We start from the raw sequence: 17,845 nt of genomic DNA, 5'->3' as shown, positions 1-17,845 counted from the left end.
TAGATGTAAAATGAATTATTAATTCTACTGAATAATCTGTTTTCAATATTGGTACTGTTATATATGGAGCTGTATTAGTAGTAGTCGTAGTAGTAATAGTAGTAGTAGTAGTAGTAATAATAATAATAATGTTAATGCAATATTTCATCATAACACAGGCAGCGCGCAATATCGCGTTTTTAATAAATTCTGAAGGTATTTTAATCTGATTCCACAGCGACGAGTTAAATTAATCAAAAAAGGTTTACACGTAGTACACTAGTACCACCACACACACATACAAGCAAATAACATATATATATATATTTATGTATAGTTATTAGTTTGAGGGAAAGGATGAGAGAGAAAGAGAGTTTAGGTGAAGTAATGGGAAAATTTAATTATTAATGGTACATATTTATATATAAAAAACAATAATTGGGCAGGTAATATTACATTTTTTACATCGGTGCACGTATAGTAGAATTTTGTTTTGTTTTAAATAAAATAGGTAATCCGAATGAATATTTTAAACTGTTTGACCTTATTTATTTTTAAAATTTTCATTAGACCTCGACTGTGTTACGTTGAACATCATCAGTACAACACCTATCTTATTATATTCTTCGCACCCCATTTGTATTGTTTACCGGTGAGCACGACGGCGTGTATATTATACTGTATATCCGACAATGAACCGTCACGGCCTTGTGCCACAATAAACACACACGTGATGTATACACGGAAAAGTAAAACAGAAAAAAAATATAAAAAGGAATTGTGCTGTTCGTGATCGTTACGGTGTCAGACCGTATTCGGGGGTAAATTATCCAATATCTGGTGGAGGGCGGTGGAGGTAAGGTTTCCGACACAATGAGGCTTGTCTTGCGGAAAAAAAAGTTAATACAATTGAGGCCGTACCACCTTTCGCAAATGATTCATTCGAATCCCAAAGTCATATTATTATATAGTTATACGACGATGACGATTATTACCGCGTGCGTAGCGAAAATTTCATTATATTTCAAACGCGTATAAACTATTGAGGATATGCGTCGGACAAAAACGATTATCCACAAAAACTGAGTAGGTACTCGCTGTGTCGAGTACCACCTAATGTAATTATTAAAAAAGCGCGAAACGTAATATATTATAAGGTAATCGAACGACGAACGGCGTGATGATGTTTAATGGATTATAATTCATTACGACCCGACGTTTGCAGGAAACGGTTGGAATATGTTATTTTGGAGATTGTATATTACCTGTTTAAACTGAATTTAAATAAAAATATTTTTAATAACAATAAAAGCGTTCATGATCGATCGATCGTACGTCATAATAAAAACTATACTAATACACTTATGTAAAGTGACAAGTAATTAGAAAATATAATATTCAAACATCTGTGCGTGCATATATTATACCTACTCATAATATAAAATATATTATACACATAAGTAATTTGATACTTTAAAACTTTAAATTTATATGAGATTAATCACGCATGGCATAATTATAAATATATTTAATAATTAATAACTTTAATTACCTATTTTATACTTACATTCCCGTCGTATGTTCGACGATAAATTAAAAGAAAAACAATTTTGATAGTATTATTTAGTTTGTATTATAGAAACGTTGGAAACTTTGCGTAAGTACGGACGATAACGGTTTTTACTATTTGTATTTTTTTCCATATTTTTTCCATTTTTTAACAATTTTACTCGGAAGTTACGGTTGTCGTAAGTGCTCGTAACGAGTAGGAGGTTCGAATTAAATTTTGAAACATATATATATATATTATAATAAATGGTAACGTTTTAAACGGTCTAGCTGAATATCTATATACCCAGTGGTACACATAAAACGACTTGGGGAACGGGACACTATTATTATACACCTTCGAGGAGGACATTTCACGCACAGTAAACGCCGCCGGTAAGTTTCGTATTAACCTCAAATATAACGCGCGAGCCCGCACAAACTTTGCCAATTTCCCAAGTTCGCATATACAGCACGCACAATTTTATTGGCTGTTCCTATTACGCCGGTGGTCGCACTCGCGTCTTAAACTTGCGGACACTTTCACAACAACGGCAACAATACTTTATTTTATTATTATTATTATTATTATTAATATTTATTTTCAAACACAAAGAATACAATAGTCCGTCAGTGGGGTAAAAACGAAATGGTGCTGAAAATAACAAAATACATCCACGTCACCCGCCGACCAAGAATTTCAAAAACACACTCGAAACACTAATAATGATGAGCGCGGGACCTCAACGGCTCAAGTCAAAACGATTTTTCAGTAGTTCCTTTCCGGTTTTCTCAATATTGTTTTATTCACTTTTGAAGTTTCACGCAATACCACGCTTTTCCCCAATATCAATTAAAAGTAATTTAGTTTGTTTATAGTCTTCGAACGCGTAATGAGTAAAAGGTATAGTTTCGATATCGAACAGTATTATGATGTTTATAAGCGCAAACAAAATTTGTTCCGAATATAAAAAAAAAAAAAACGGCATAAAACTAATATTAAAATGGAAGGATTTAAAAACACGGGTATTCGTCGTTAAATATTTACCGATGACCGAAAGTCGTTTAAAGTTTTAAACAAACTTGTTGAACAACTTTATACACTGCTGGTTTTTGTACAGCACTACTATTCTCAATTAACATCGTACCCTTTTAAAAATGTGTGTAATATTCGAGACAAAAATATGTAATAATAATATAGTAGGCAGGTATAAGACACGTAGTTGTAATTTGTAATTTGTATGTATCATTAATATATTATTGTTTAAGAAAACAAATACCTTAATATATTCTAAACATACAAAAATAACCATGACTGAAACTACCTACTATAAATTATTTAAATAAAATACTTAGTTAAAACTAGTTATTTTTGTTATCTCTTTTAAGGCGTTTATCTCTATTATATGGGGTATAATATATGATTCAAATTTGGGATTTTGCACAGCCATACAAAATTCGTATTACGGACATTTGGCATGATATCTTCTGAAAATTCATAGAGGTATAAAACTCTAAGATCCAAAACTATTTGAAATTGAAACAGTTAGACAATAAACATTGAATTTATTTTCATAAAATCATAATGGCAAAAATTCGTTAATATCACAAATGTCATCAAATAATTTTGTTGAAAATATTGATCAAAATTCGAATGAGTAGTTTCTTAGTTATTAAACTGTTTGTACTATAATAAGTCCTTAAAAATGGTTTTATAAAAATATAAAATAGAATAATAGATGTATTATTGAAACTAACATTTATCATACTTCAGATATTTTTATAAATTATTAATGTTGATGACTATAATTTTCAAATCACAATAGCCCCTATATCTAAAAAAAAACCATTACCATGGACCTTAGAGCCTTAGAACACATAGTTAAATAACTCAAAAACCACTCGTACGAATTTTGGTTATGATACATACGTTCAAATTTTCAGAAAAAAACATCCACTGAATAAATTACGGTTGACAAGGGGGTTCTCATTTGCAAAACAGAAGTTTGTACCTGCACAGAATACTCCAAAAGCAGTACAAAAAATCTCTATACTCAGAAAAGATAATCTTGAAGTATTTTTAAAAATTCCAAAAATCTGATTTTCAATAATTGTGTTATTAAAAAAAAGGTGGGGGGTAATCATGCTTGGTGAATCACTCTGTATATAATATATTTTACACATGTAATTATTTATGTATGATTATTTAAAAAATAAGAAAGAAAGAAAAAGGTTGAGTTCTATCGCTGGACTACCTCCTTGTATAATACTATTGTTCTTTTTTGTATAAATTAAATACCGAATTATTTTATTTGCCGATTTCGCCCTGAAGAACATATTGTAAATATTCTTCAATAAATAATAGGAAAAATTAATAAATATTATATATATTATTATTATTATTACCGGCAAATGTGGACGTTATATAATATTAGGGTGAGTAAAACCAAGAGTACACGATCAAATTTATGGACGTGAGTGCGTAACAAATCAGCAAAGAAAACCCGAAGAAAAATGTCATAATAAATTAATCACGAATAGGGTTTACATTACACGATAATATATATGAACCGTTCTTCCTATATTGTTATTGATTTACATTTACCAGATGCTATTTTGCTTGAAAATCGAATGCGTTTATATATATTCTATGGGTTTGTCGGCGGCCATCTGGATTAACTTCTACGCACATCGTAAGATCGGCCGCCGTCATTGCGGGATTACGTTCGACTAACAAGACACGAGCGCTCCTCATCCTCGACCGAGTTATCAAACCATTATTACATCGAAAACCCCATTATTGTTTTTGATAGTTGGTTGAATCAAGGGTTGTATATACTCTCTGTCATCGATGTCCGTGGAGCGCGGACCGAGATGTGTTTATAATTATTATTTTGCATAATAGCGATACGGATAACAACATTGTTCTGTTTTTGACGGGTGTGGTATTTGGCGGTGACTTTATTTTGAATATTTATATATATGTGAACTGTATATACACGGAACTCTTGTATGTATATAATATATAATATTATATACTATTTTTTGTTTTGTTTTTTTTTTTTTTTAAATAAAAGAGTTTCGTCAAATGGACTGAACGGTATATTATTATTATTATGTGCCTACTCTACTTCTTCTCTACCATCGGTCCACGGTGGCAGCCACCTCGTACACCTCTCCTGTCAACAGTATTGCTTTCCCTCTATCGCGATTCTATTTAACCTCCGGAGGGCGTCTGGGTATTGTTCGGGGTCCAAATTAAAATGCTAATTGCTTTTGACGGCCAGTGCCAATGTTGGGTATATCTTCTCTAGTAGATTTAATTCAATCACCGCCGGGCAAGTCGGAGTAGTAGCGGGAGGGTACCGCGATCGGGGTCGTTTGGCGGCCCGAGAGTTAAGAATTTAATAAACCGCAAGAACCCGGGTTCGGAATTGGATTATTGACTTCCGTCCGAGCTTAACGGTAATGGATTACGCATTAAGAGCTATTTTACAAATTAAATTCGATGCGAAAACGGCACCAAACCAAAGTCATACACGCGTCTGGTGCGTTACACCCCCGACCGAGGTTTAGTCGATTTTAATTTACGTATACACGTGCACGCATGCACCTATATTATTTCTAGCACTGTTGATTTTCCTCTGTATACCGCCGCTATAACATCAGTTTGTTGTTGTTTTTTTTTTTTAATCCGGATTTTCGCATTCAGAAAACTTCTTTTGTCCAACTTATACAGGGATATTTATTACTCTTTGTCTCTGGGCATGGATATTATACTCACATATATATATATACATTATACACTCGCACACACGCACACGCACACACACTCACACACCAGCGCGACACACACATGCAAGAGAAATAATTCCGTCTTTTCTTTCGTTCCCCATTGTTATTGTAAACATATTGCTCCCTCCTGTCATCCTCGACGTAAAAAAGAACAAAGCTTAAAGTCTCCACCTAACGCGCGCGTATACCTGTTTTGCGTAAAATACGGTTCAGAACTCTTTCGTCTAACACCCAGTATTTTATTATTATTTTTAAACGATAACAAAAAATAAAAAATAAACAATAATAATAAAATAAAAGAACAGTTCACTTTTGTTACATTACCTCAGATTTTCCTTTAGACGTGCAGCTCATAATGTTTGACGGTTCCAGATTTATGGAATCCTGCTGAAACAAAACAAAAATTATCCCTTTAATAAAGTGTAATCTATGTCAAAGGCAATAAAAGACAAATAGTGTTTTATATTATTATGTATCGTGTGTGTAGGTAACCAACTATACGCAATAAAACACGTAGATATTAGGTGCAATTCGTTTTGTTTTTTATTTATTCGTGATATATAGAGTTGTAACATTTATGTCGTCGTTTCACGTTTGTTATTAAACTGATAGCTAAAACAATAAAGTTCTACTCCAAAATTGTTTTAAGCACTTAAAATTACTACTGAATTTAAACTACGTTTATTTGTGAACGATTCGCAGTATTTATTTGTTAGGTACCTATCTCACATTTGTCGTATTTTTTTACAATTCAATACAAAATATAATATATTTGTAAATGTATATAATCTGGTGATTCAAATACGATACATTTTTCCACCTTTTAATTTATGTATAATCCATGGGATTTGTCATTTAAATTCGAGAAATAGACGAAATGAATTTCAAGAGCTTGTTTTTAACTTAAGTATAAATGTATAATGTTCTAATCATTTGGCCACGGATCGCTAATGAGTTTGTATAATAATATCTCCACGTGTAATATTACGTATGATTAATAAAGTAATATAATTTTCCACATATAATATAATAGGTATGTATATACCGACGTTTCAGAATTGGCGTATAACCCGGAAAGACTTCCGTATTTTATTCTTAATCTTTTAAGGCGCCAAAGGTATATGCTAGGCAGTGAATAGACTTTAAAATAAACGCGGTTTTCACATCGAAGATGGATCTGCTTCAACACTTTCGATAATCCTCAGGTAAATCTCTTTTTCAATTTAGCTACCATTTCGTTCGGATTTTTTTTTCCTATCAACGGCTACAAAATGGAAACAACTGGAGAGGAAGAAGAAACGTGAGCAAAAAAATAAAAAGGGTCGCATTAATAGCTTCCAAATGCCCACTTGTTCTTATCCGTCCTCACCGCTAATCTCTCGCTGTCCTTACATGCATTTCCCTACTCTTTTACCTCCCTAGGCCGATCCGATCGATCCGGTGCTTGATTTCCCGCAGGATTTCCGCACATTTGTGTACGTTTTTGCCTTTTTATCTTTTCGCGTTCCGTCTGTGATTTTTATAAGCTGTTTTCTCAAACACCCGACTGATGGCCCAGGACGGGGGCCCAGCTTGCAGGACAAATTGGATGGCGTTTTATGTCTGAAAACCCTTTTGCTGCAATATTTACCAGTCGCCGACGAGATGTAGCACGCAATATTGTTTTCACTGTTGTATTTTTTCAACAATCTCATCTCCAGACACCATATTTACTTATTATTATATGTATATATATTTTTTTCATAGTCGCATAACGCCACACTTGAATTGGATTGATATAGTTCCGGAGAGTAAAGAAATTTGAATATTTTAAATTTGAATAGGCTCACTCAATTGCATATATGCACCGTAAGGTCTTATTTTTTATTCATTTGACATAGAACATTTCTTTTATTATTTTTTTTGCGCATATACTCTAACAAATATTATTACCAATATTTTCGCGGAGGAATTTTTACATGAGTAAATTTTCTCATCATACTATTCCTTTCGACTAAACCCGCGATACAAATCGTGCATCATCTTTGTACCCGTGAACTGATATTATATACACCATATATAGTAAACGAGTGAATACAAAATCACATGCATCATTTCTACGATATAAGAAATGCATTTTTATTAAAAATCGTACACAAGTAACATATTTAGTCCCGTCTTCTACGAACCGTTACATATTATTATTTTTTTGTTCACTGCAACGTTAAGACGATGTACCTACAGCAATATTTTTTAAGACGCCATTGGCTGAATCAGAAAAAACATCTGTAAGTGCATACTATATCAAATCATAACATTTTTTAATTTAGGTACATTATTTTACACTATTTTTAGCTTCTCAATTTTTTTTTCATTATTAACAATTTTTTTCGCTCCTGGAAGTAATGTTTATCATATTATCTTTCGGCACGTCCAAAGTCCCGGCGGCATAATGCAACCTACGTTTTTCCGGTCAGAAACATCTGATTAAATTCATTCGTTGGTAGTGGCGGCGGCGGCGGCTATGGTGGTAATCAAGTTGGTTAAATAAATATTTGGGTTGAAAAGGGTATAAAATACTGTTGGTGCATATAATATACACGAACGCACTCGCACACACTCACACAAACAATTCATGTCGACGAGACGGGCAAACAATAACCTATAATAACACATTCATACACATATATATAATAATATATATGCATGTATATTGTATATTATGTGTATGTATGTGTATAGAAAAAAAAGAAAAAAATACGCGAGAGACCTGTTTGTCGATTGGCATGGCAACCGTGTGATAAGGAAGGATTTTGTTTACTTAGATCCGGGGTTGTAGTATTAGTTCCCAGCGAAAAACGTCAGAAAACATATGATAGATTCGGGTTGAACATATTATTATTATATTACCTGCGCGCGTTTACGAATACCGGGCACGTCGAATTGTTTGGAATTATATTTTTACACATCTGCAATGATGAATTCGCGAGATTGAAATGAAATATACGAGTATCCGCCCTCAAAACCGCATTAAGAAGAGTGTGTTCGTCCATTTTTTCCCTTCATATTTTTATCGAAATCGAGAAACGTCCGGTCGGGAAGAGAATTCCGGAAATCTATAGGTATCTCTAGTATTTCCACCATCGCCTGTATAGTTGTTGTGGTTCGATTATTATCGTGACTATAATATTATTTGAATAATTACGCGCTTTAAACACGTGCACCAGCGTTATATACCTTAATCAAATTTTATTAAATCTAATTATTGCATTTCGCGGGGTACATAATGAATTCACTACGGAATATCGTGCTGAAATGTTCGACAAACTTTGCGCGCCAACGTAAACGCGACGGCAGGCAATGCGTCAGGAATGTCAAGTACGCACACAATTTACGACCGAATTAATTGTTTCGCCGTGTGTGTAAGTACGGCAGAGCCGGCGCACGTTATGACAACAATTTGGCCTTATGTGTACATTCTCTGCAGCGTGCCAGAGTTATTATCATAAATGTTAATAAAATACAAGTTATAAACGACGCATTGAACTGTAAAACATTATTACTATGGATTTTGATCAAATCAAATTCGAAACGAAAATGCGAGAGACATTTCGCGGAAACATTATCGAGACTTTTACCGATTGCATTAATAAGTTTCAGGTGGAATTGAAGTCAAAACGTATGTCGTGCGATTCGTATTAAAGTTTGCAAATAACGTCTGCCACAAATTAGTCAATTTTAAGTCTCTATATTCGCAATATTTCGACATTGGAATTGCGGCTTTCTACTGATACTTATTAATTTGGAAAACGAAAATAATTAGACGACGCCAAATTGAACGCGCCAGTTAATAGTGTAATTTTAGAACAGATTGCGAATTATGTAACGTATAATATTATTCAAATATATAAATATTTATGATTTAAAACTCCGGTAAAAACTGAAACGAAACGACAATAATGATAAAAATACGCATAGAAATAATAATATATTATACGCGTATGATGATATTAAATAAAATTCGCACCGTTGTGCGGCACACGTCATGTCACGATGTATTGTATTAGTCACAGTTGGTAAACTGACTTCCAATGTGTATTCCTTCTGCTGTTTTCCCCTTTTTCACGAGACCATTGATGCATGTCTGCGGGGGTGTGACGATAATATGTAACCCGCTTTTGTCGGCGAACGGGGCGAACGTTACAGGATTTGACTCGACGCATATAGACACGGTGGAAAGAAACAACTGAATATTCTTCTTCAATTCATCCGTCAGGAAATTGGAAAACACAATACGAATAGAGCAATAAAACAGCTTCGCTGCCAATTCCCAAATGGAATAATATTATATTATTTTGTATATACCATCACTAGTCCAAGTGCACAGAAGCAGCAGCGTACGCGTATGGCGTACCCATATTATATATTATATATATGAGGTGCTCTGACGGCATGACAAAACCGCTCTAATAATAACCAATTTTCAGTGACGTTTCCGAGGGAACTTCGGTTGGATGAGAATTTATAACGATTTCGATAAAATTAAGACATTAACGTCGCGGTTTGATACGATTACAAGTTTTCACGTCGAGTCGTCGCAACGTGTTATCCTATTAAAATTCAAGACCGTAACACAAAAGTTTTGACGGTTAACACTTTGGTCCCCGTACACTTGTGCACCACGTTAACTCTGTACTATAACACTATTATTGAAACTACATTAGTATTTTTTTAAGTTTTGTCATAATATTTCAACGGGAGACGAATAAACCATTATTGCTTCCATGTTAAAAAGGGGGAAAGTAGTTTCCAAGTAGTAAGTAAGAGTCTAGTGTACTTATCGTTGGCTCTGTAATAGATTTATTAAATATTAATTCAATGATAAAATATAATTGTATACGATGGAAAAGGGAAAGATTTTGGTTGATCCAAGGTTTCAAATCAATTTTTTTTTAATAATATTAACATTTTAATAAAAATGCGTACTTTTTTTTTAGTGTATCCCAAATAATTTTTTTAAATTTACTGAGAATTTCAAAAATAAAAACTATAATTATAAAAGTAATTCAATTAAATTCGACTAAATACTAACATGCGTATAACTAAATGATAACTAAATGATAATAATATAATATGCTCTATCGCTAGAAAGGTTATTATATTATGATATTTAGATAAACGTTTTGCCACAATGCATAAAACAGTATAGTTCACGTATACATTTACAAATACTCAACAGTATGTGAATAGTGTACAATGTACATATATATTATATATTTTGTAAATATAAATTCAAAAATTTAAATGCGAGTAAAATGGAAAACCCTCGACATTGTTTAGTATATGTTATATGTCTGTGTTATTTTTGCACAAAAGGGGATAATAGAAATTATTTCTATTTTCTCATAGCTATTGAATCAGCAACCAACAAACATGGGAAGTGTTTATTCGCATAATGAAATTACCAAACAAACATTGAATTTGAAAATCAATCGACCAATTATTTTTCGGAACCTTCGAGCAGTCCGACACGTGTATCTGCCACCACTACCACCACTACATACGCCACACCGCCTCCAACATCATCCTCTCTTCGTCTTCGTTATCCACCTCCGCCTTCCACGCTTAAACGATTTTTTCTCAATTCACGCAGGACGGGCGAGGCCAAAAATGTCGGCGGCGGCGGTATTCCAGTAATTATTACAGCGTGGAATGCGTTTGACTTCCATTAAAAAACCCTCAAAAAAAGAGAAAAAAGAACACGATAGGAATTCAAATAAAAAAATATGCAAAACAAAAAAAAATCGTTAAGCCGGAAAACGTGGGAGTACAATTTCCAGTCTCCGCAGGTTTGGAAATTGCTTTAAAGCGCGTGCGATGTACCGATGACGATGTTAATTGCTACACAAATGAACTCCCGGCCCGGCACAGCTGACGAGCACCGGGTAGCTGAACATATTATTGTACATAGTGTATCTACAGCGATTATAATTTCATTTGTTTTCCACAACTAGGGGTGGCAGAAGTGGCGGTGGCGTCGTCGGTCGAGGGTATAAGGTAGATTTAATTAAAGCTCTGGCCGTGTATTTTCGGCTGAAATACGAGGCCTCCGGTCCACGTGCATGCTCGAAATGCCTATATTCACCTGTAGGGGGGTCAAATAATTATCTCTAACCGAAAGCAAAACGGGCTTGTACCAACCCGATGCCAACACGGATACTAGTAGATAATATTATGGTAATATATTATATTTTACACCCTTCGTGCAAAACCAAAACTCCTCACGATGTAACACATGGCGATAACCGCATTAATCGCATTCGTTATTGGTAATATCGCAATTTTTTTCTGAGTATATACGTTGTAGAGATTTATTATCTTGCCGCTTAATGGTGTCTACAACCACGAGATAATCTAAAAACAATACTTATTGCTGTGTGTGAAATATCCCGCTATTTAAAATTTCAAATATCGGTATATTATCATAATAAATGTTAGTATTGAAAAATATTGTGCGTATTCGGAAATAGGTACATAAATACGTTCAAGATTTGTGGCAAGCGTCAACATTTTTACGAAATCTCATACTGTCACACATCAACACAATCTCATTGTGATTAGAAAAAAAAATTCAAGTTGTACGATAATAATTATTTACGACTCGTACCTACTTAAGGTAATATTTTATAATTTTTTTCGATTTCAAAAAATATAAATCTCGATTATAGAACACAATGAAACAACCTTAAATAGTAATATTATTCGCTGTACGAATTACAACATTTCTCAGCTCTGTTGGAAAAAAAGCTAAACTACTATAAAGGTCATTTTTATACCATTCGCACCCTTCTATTTTCCCGTTCGTATTACGCAGTTATTTATTATTTCATTTTATATTTATGGTATTCTCCCGACTCTTTATTACATACATTAATTTTAGAGTAAAAAAAAAAGGAAAACTACCGGTGGCTAAAACACCTTGGAAATGAGAATCCAAGTGAGTATACGAAAAACCCCGGTGTCGTTCTCATTACAACGTTTTTGAATTATGCACCGCAAAGTTTACCTAATCCCTCGCGAGTGTAAAATATCACGGTCCTTGTCGGTTTTCGAGGGTGCAATGTAATTTTAAGACATGAAAACATTTTAGAATGGATCAAATTTGTTTACTGTCTGTTGAAAAAAAAAATGCAGATTTGTGGGTAGTTTACAATGATTTCTCGGAATTATGAAAAAAATAAAAAAATGTATAGACCTTATGGACTAGGATTTCAAACGTTGTATTCGAAAAGCAATTTGATACCTATGCAAAATAACTATCGTGTTTGATTTATTTAGTTTTTTATTGAACGAGGTAACCATTATACGTTTAATGTATATCTACCATCTATGTAATAAAAAATAAACTTCTTTAAATATATGAGTCTCACATTAAAAACGTGTTGTGAAATCGATTTTAATTTTGAGTCTCATAGTGCATCAGTCCCCTTCGTATTTACAACAATTAGATGTACATACTACTGGAGGGCTGTTGAACACTTGACTATACAGTTTATTTAAAAAAAAATTTTAACGGCATCAATTTTATTTAACTTTCAAAACATATAAGTACTTATTTTAGATTTCATAAAAAAAAGATGAATTAAATGTTAGTACTCACGATTGCGAGTATAATATACTAACTAATTTAGTAGGTAATCGATTATGACATCGTTTCAACATACAAATGACTATATTATAATATCTTAGTTGTAACTGTACACCGTCGTACACTACAAAACGGTCCTTTTTAGGACCACCAATCACAGCTCAGCATGACATAACAACCCGTTAGAATTAATTCGCGCCCTCATTATAGAGCCCCAAGTCCACGCCCTTAAAAACAAGGGCTACATGTAGGGGAGACCGAGACGCGTCGAACAACACCATCTCCACACCCATAGCCCCAAAACTGTGCAGACAAAACCACTTCCCGTACCGAACGAAAACACAACAGCCACGGCGGCAACACGCGTGTTTACTAGGCTGTATACGGGACACAGTATATATACCGGGCGCTTTCTCCGCATTGGCATCAGTATTCCAACAAATCTTCAACAATTCTATAGTTCAACCATTACTAGAAGGTACGAAGACCCGACAACCTACAAGCCAAGACTACTACAGCTGCCAACGGACCAACAACGACCAGCGGATCAGCCAAAACGACGATAGCCGGCTGCGATTAGATCCAAGCTCTCGCATCGTTCAAGACCGCCACCACATAGCCACGCCGCTCACCGACGACGACGCCAGTACACGGCCTGACACACCAAGAGTCCCGCCGTAATACGCCGACGATGCACTGACCCACGGCCGACGATCACACAGCATGGCCCAGAGAATCAGGGCCGTAGCAAGCAGACAGCAGTGCCGAGCACGGTAAATCGTCCATACACATTCCGGTCGGAGCCTGAACACTCTCTCTTGTGTGCCCCCCCCCCGCCCCCCCCCATAGCACTTGACCGAGTTGTGTCGAAACCTGTGCCTAGTATACCACTGTATTCTGTATCTGCCAGGGACGGCGGCAATGAGGGTATGGTGGGTCGTCACATTATTCGTAACTATCAGTTTGCATTTTCTTTAGCAGAGAGCTGTCAAAAATTATACGAATTGTTAAAAACTGTTTTTTTTTTTGAGAACGGTTCCTCGGCAGTCGGCAGTATTTTGATTTCTAAATCGGTAATTATAGAGGACGAATTTATTAATAGATTACTAAGTTATGAAAAATTTGAAATTGTAAGTGGATATTTGTTATTTAATCGATGACTATTGAGTATTAACTCCACAATAGTGTTAGTAAACAAATAAGGGGAAGTAGAATTCTTTGTTTTCTTTATTCCCACTGACTTCGCCTTACGCACTTGACAATTTAAGAGTTCTACTGATTTAGAAATAAATATACTGCCGATCGCTTACGTATATATTACAACTACATTAACTTTTGTAGTACCGTCGTCCATCGGTATGCTATCGCTAATCGTTATATCAAGCACCTATCTGTGGGTGGTGGTCTATATTATTATTATTACAGTCAATAGAATCATTTCAGTTTTTAATAGAGGGGGGGTCAAAGTCTCGACCAGCCCAATTGAGTAACTTAAAAACAACCACTGGCAAGCACATATTATTATATTATGTTCCTGATCGATTTTTACACGGCGGTGGTTTACCTATGTTCTTCCATAAGTTTAACATGCAGATGCCGAAGTTTTATTGGACCTGTACGGCTAGCGGCTGTATGATATACAAGTAACAATTAGTAGTATAACAGACTATATGCATAGAACTGTTCAAAATGTTGTAGTTCAATTTTTTTATAATGTTTTTTCGTATAATATTTATCAAATTTTAATTATTTTAGCGCACCTCACCTATTATACAGAAAAACCAGGAATTTTTATAGGAATTTTTAATAATATACTTCACATAGTTTGTTTTAAGAAATCACGGGTATACATTTTTACAGTCAGCAAATACCCCCCCTCCCCCCCATCAAAATCGTATAACGCCGGCCCTGGTAGCCGCTTTCTGCGTACCTACGGCGGTTGTAAACGCCCGTGCCCCAACACATATTCCTTCGCCTTGTACTTAGGACCTGGCAACTGCCGGTCGCGTGGAGCTCTCACCGCGACGGCCCGTCTCTATAGACCAGCCGTTGCACCCGTGACCCTCGCTGCCCCCTTGTATATTGTTTATACCTAGGTAAAATATAAGATCAAACGTTATGACTAAAACCAACGTGTTATTATTCTGGACGTCGGTCCACTGCGACCGTGCCGTCTCATGGATTCAAATTATGACAAATTACCTTCGTTAAATTATTACGAATAAAATTCAGTTTTATGTTTAAGATTATCTTTCATCTCAATTATTTGTTGTCTTATAAATAAATATTTCATTAAAACAATAAACAATTTATACTCTTAAATAATACGCATTTATCTTTTTTTTTATGCATATTTATCAAATTAATCATGTCCCAATGGTATGTTTATTTGAAATCAATCGATTGAATATATTTGGTATAAAGTCTGATTAAGATTCGAGATGTTTTTGTATACAATTTATTGCGATCAGATAGCTTGTAAAGTTGAGACAAAAAAACTAAATGGTGTGCATTGTAAATATTTTTGATGAAGAAAAAAAAATGAGGTTCAATCGGTTATGTCATTTAAAACGTCATGGATTTATTAGAATACAAAAAAGCACAAATGATAACAAAGTGCAATTTTGTTGAAACTTTTTAAGCGCATTTCCTTGTCGTCTTTTTTTAAAAGTTTTTATTAGATGAGTCATTGTTATAAGACCTGTCTAAGTTAAAAAAAAATAAGTCATCTTTACCTTTATAATTTTAGTTCTTTGAAGGTTATTTTTGCTGAAGAGATTTCATAATATTTCTGATATATGCGTCCAATAAATTTGACCAAACTTATTATAGTTTTTCATCTTTTTTTCAAAAATATTTGTGGGTAGTAGTAACCATGTAGCCCATAATGTTTGTTTTAGAATATTTCTTACGAAAACATTAATTTTCTTTTCGTTTCTTATTAATAAATATTAATTTTAGCGAAAACTTTTGGCCATGTAACGATTGTTTAGTACACATCGTCGAACAACCCGTGAAAACTTGTGTTTTGCAAACAAAATGAAAATTTGTAATGCATAATTAGGGAAACTAAAGAGAATATGTCTTAATACAACTGTTGAACAACTTTTCGAGTTTGTGTCTAGGTGGTTAAAACATATTTACTTGTTCTCCGAGTCATGTGTTTGCGACGTTGCTATTTATTTTAATGAACAAATGGTCTTGTTAGGCATTACTGTTTTACTTGAAGTCTCAAAAATATAATCCCAATGATTATTATACTCTATATTAAGTCTCATTTTATTGTCCATACCTACTTTTGGGAAAACATTTATTTAGATTTATCGTTATTGCAGGATTGTTTGTATAATACATATTATATAGTAATAGGTATATACATATTTTATAATGTATTTGAATAATGTTAAATAGTAATTATAACCAATTTTAATTAAATAATTGTTATTATTATTATTATGGATTGTAAAAAGGGTATAATAAAAATAATATCTCGAGTGATTCGATGACTTGAACAAAAACAATATAATTGAAAACAATAACTATTAGAAACGTATAATAATTTTGTATTCATTAAACAGGAAGTTTTAATTATTTATCGAATGATATTATATTATATTAAAAACTTTTACTTATAATGCGAGGTATTTATTATGAAATGATTTACTACGGTGTCTGTGTACATTTAACAGGACAACAAATAATACAAGCTATATACATATTAACATAATATTATGCTGCGTTGAGGTCCTACGTTTTATGTTTATTCTCTCATGTCAACTTATATTTATTTCAAACCATTATAAATGTATCTTTTTATTGTTGTTATATATTATAAGTTTCACAATAAAAGATTTTTGAGATATACAATAAAACATAAGTACATTATAATAATATTATAGAGGCACAAAGATAGACACTATAACATCAAATCGAGATGAGTACATAGTATCACACCAGTAAAAGTATTTGTGCCAGTCAACACATTTTTTAATGTAATAATATTTTTGAAAATAGTTTCTTGAATATAAGATGTCAAGATATTTTTTAAACGTAATTTATGGTGTTTTTGAAAAAAGATAAAGATAATTAAAATGTTTGATTTCGTGTTTTTCGTTATGTTTAGCCAATTTATGTAGTAAATGTATTTTAACACTTTAAACGTTGAATTATTAATTTCCATCGAGTATTAAAACATTAACATAGTAGTTCTAAAGATTAAGCGGTGAGCGAGTTGTGGAATGTCCGAGTGTACGCACATAGTTGGCGTATAGGTGCGTAGGTCGACAAACACGGTAAGACACTGTTTATTACATTACCTACATTATATATATTAGATAATTTATGTTGTGAATCATTATAGGTTTATGTGTCGAAGTCCTACTAATCCGTAAACGAAATGTGTTGGTGGACGCGTATATGTACGCGATTCGTCGAAAATTACTACACACTATTTAAGCTCCTGGAGGGATGGAAGAAAAAACACCATCGCCGTTCACCTGCCGAACGGGATATAGTATTATAGTTGGCCGGAAACATTTTGGTACAGCCGACTCCAAGGAAAGATGACGGGATGGGGGGGGGGGGGGTAAGAGAGAACGGTAGCCGGGCGATTGCCACGTAGTTTCTGCGGGAAGGGGTTGATTTACCGTTTTCAAGGGAGTATTTTACTTTTTTTCCCCGTTCCTCGCTGATCCCTCATCACCGCCCGGGTCAGGTGTGTCCAATTTGAAACCCAGCCAAATGCACTCGATGCCAAAGCGCGCGCGGGATTCGCTTGTCGTCCGGCAATAATATACACCCGATACATTAATTTACCTCGGTAGGCGAGGAGAGTGCGCGGAGCAGGGACCGAGAGAAAGTGAGATAGGGCCGGGCGTAGAGCGAAGGTGGAGTGAG

General features: G+C 34.1%; 1 protein-coding gene across 4 annotated transcripts in view; it reads right to left on the bottom strand.

The window, feature by feature from the left end:
* LOC132941481 (semaphorin-2A-like) overlaps nucleotides 1-17,845 on the bottom strand; it is a 383,061-nt gene that overhangs the window by 24,247 nt on the left and 340,969 nt on the right. For 3 of the 4 annotated variants that reach the window (XM_061009566.1, XM_061009567.1, XM_061009564.1), the window contains one exon: nucleotides 5,647-5,709. In XM_061009566.1, the coding sequence (XP_060865549.1) occupies nucleotides 5,647-5,709 (63 nt within the window). The remainder of the gene's footprint in view (nucleotides 1-5,646; nucleotides 5,710-17,845) is intronic. The other variant, XM_061009565.1, reaches the window with a different exon arrangement.

Source organism: Metopolophium dirhodum, chromosome 3, assembly GCF_019925205.1.
Source record: "Metopolophium dirhodum isolate CAU chromosome 3, ASM1992520v1, whole genome shotgun sequence".
Taxonomy (NCBI): Eukaryota; Metazoa; Arthropoda; class Insecta; order Hemiptera; family Aphididae; genus Metopolophium; species Metopolophium dirhodum.
This window is presented reverse-complemented; position numbering and strand designations above follow the sequence as displayed.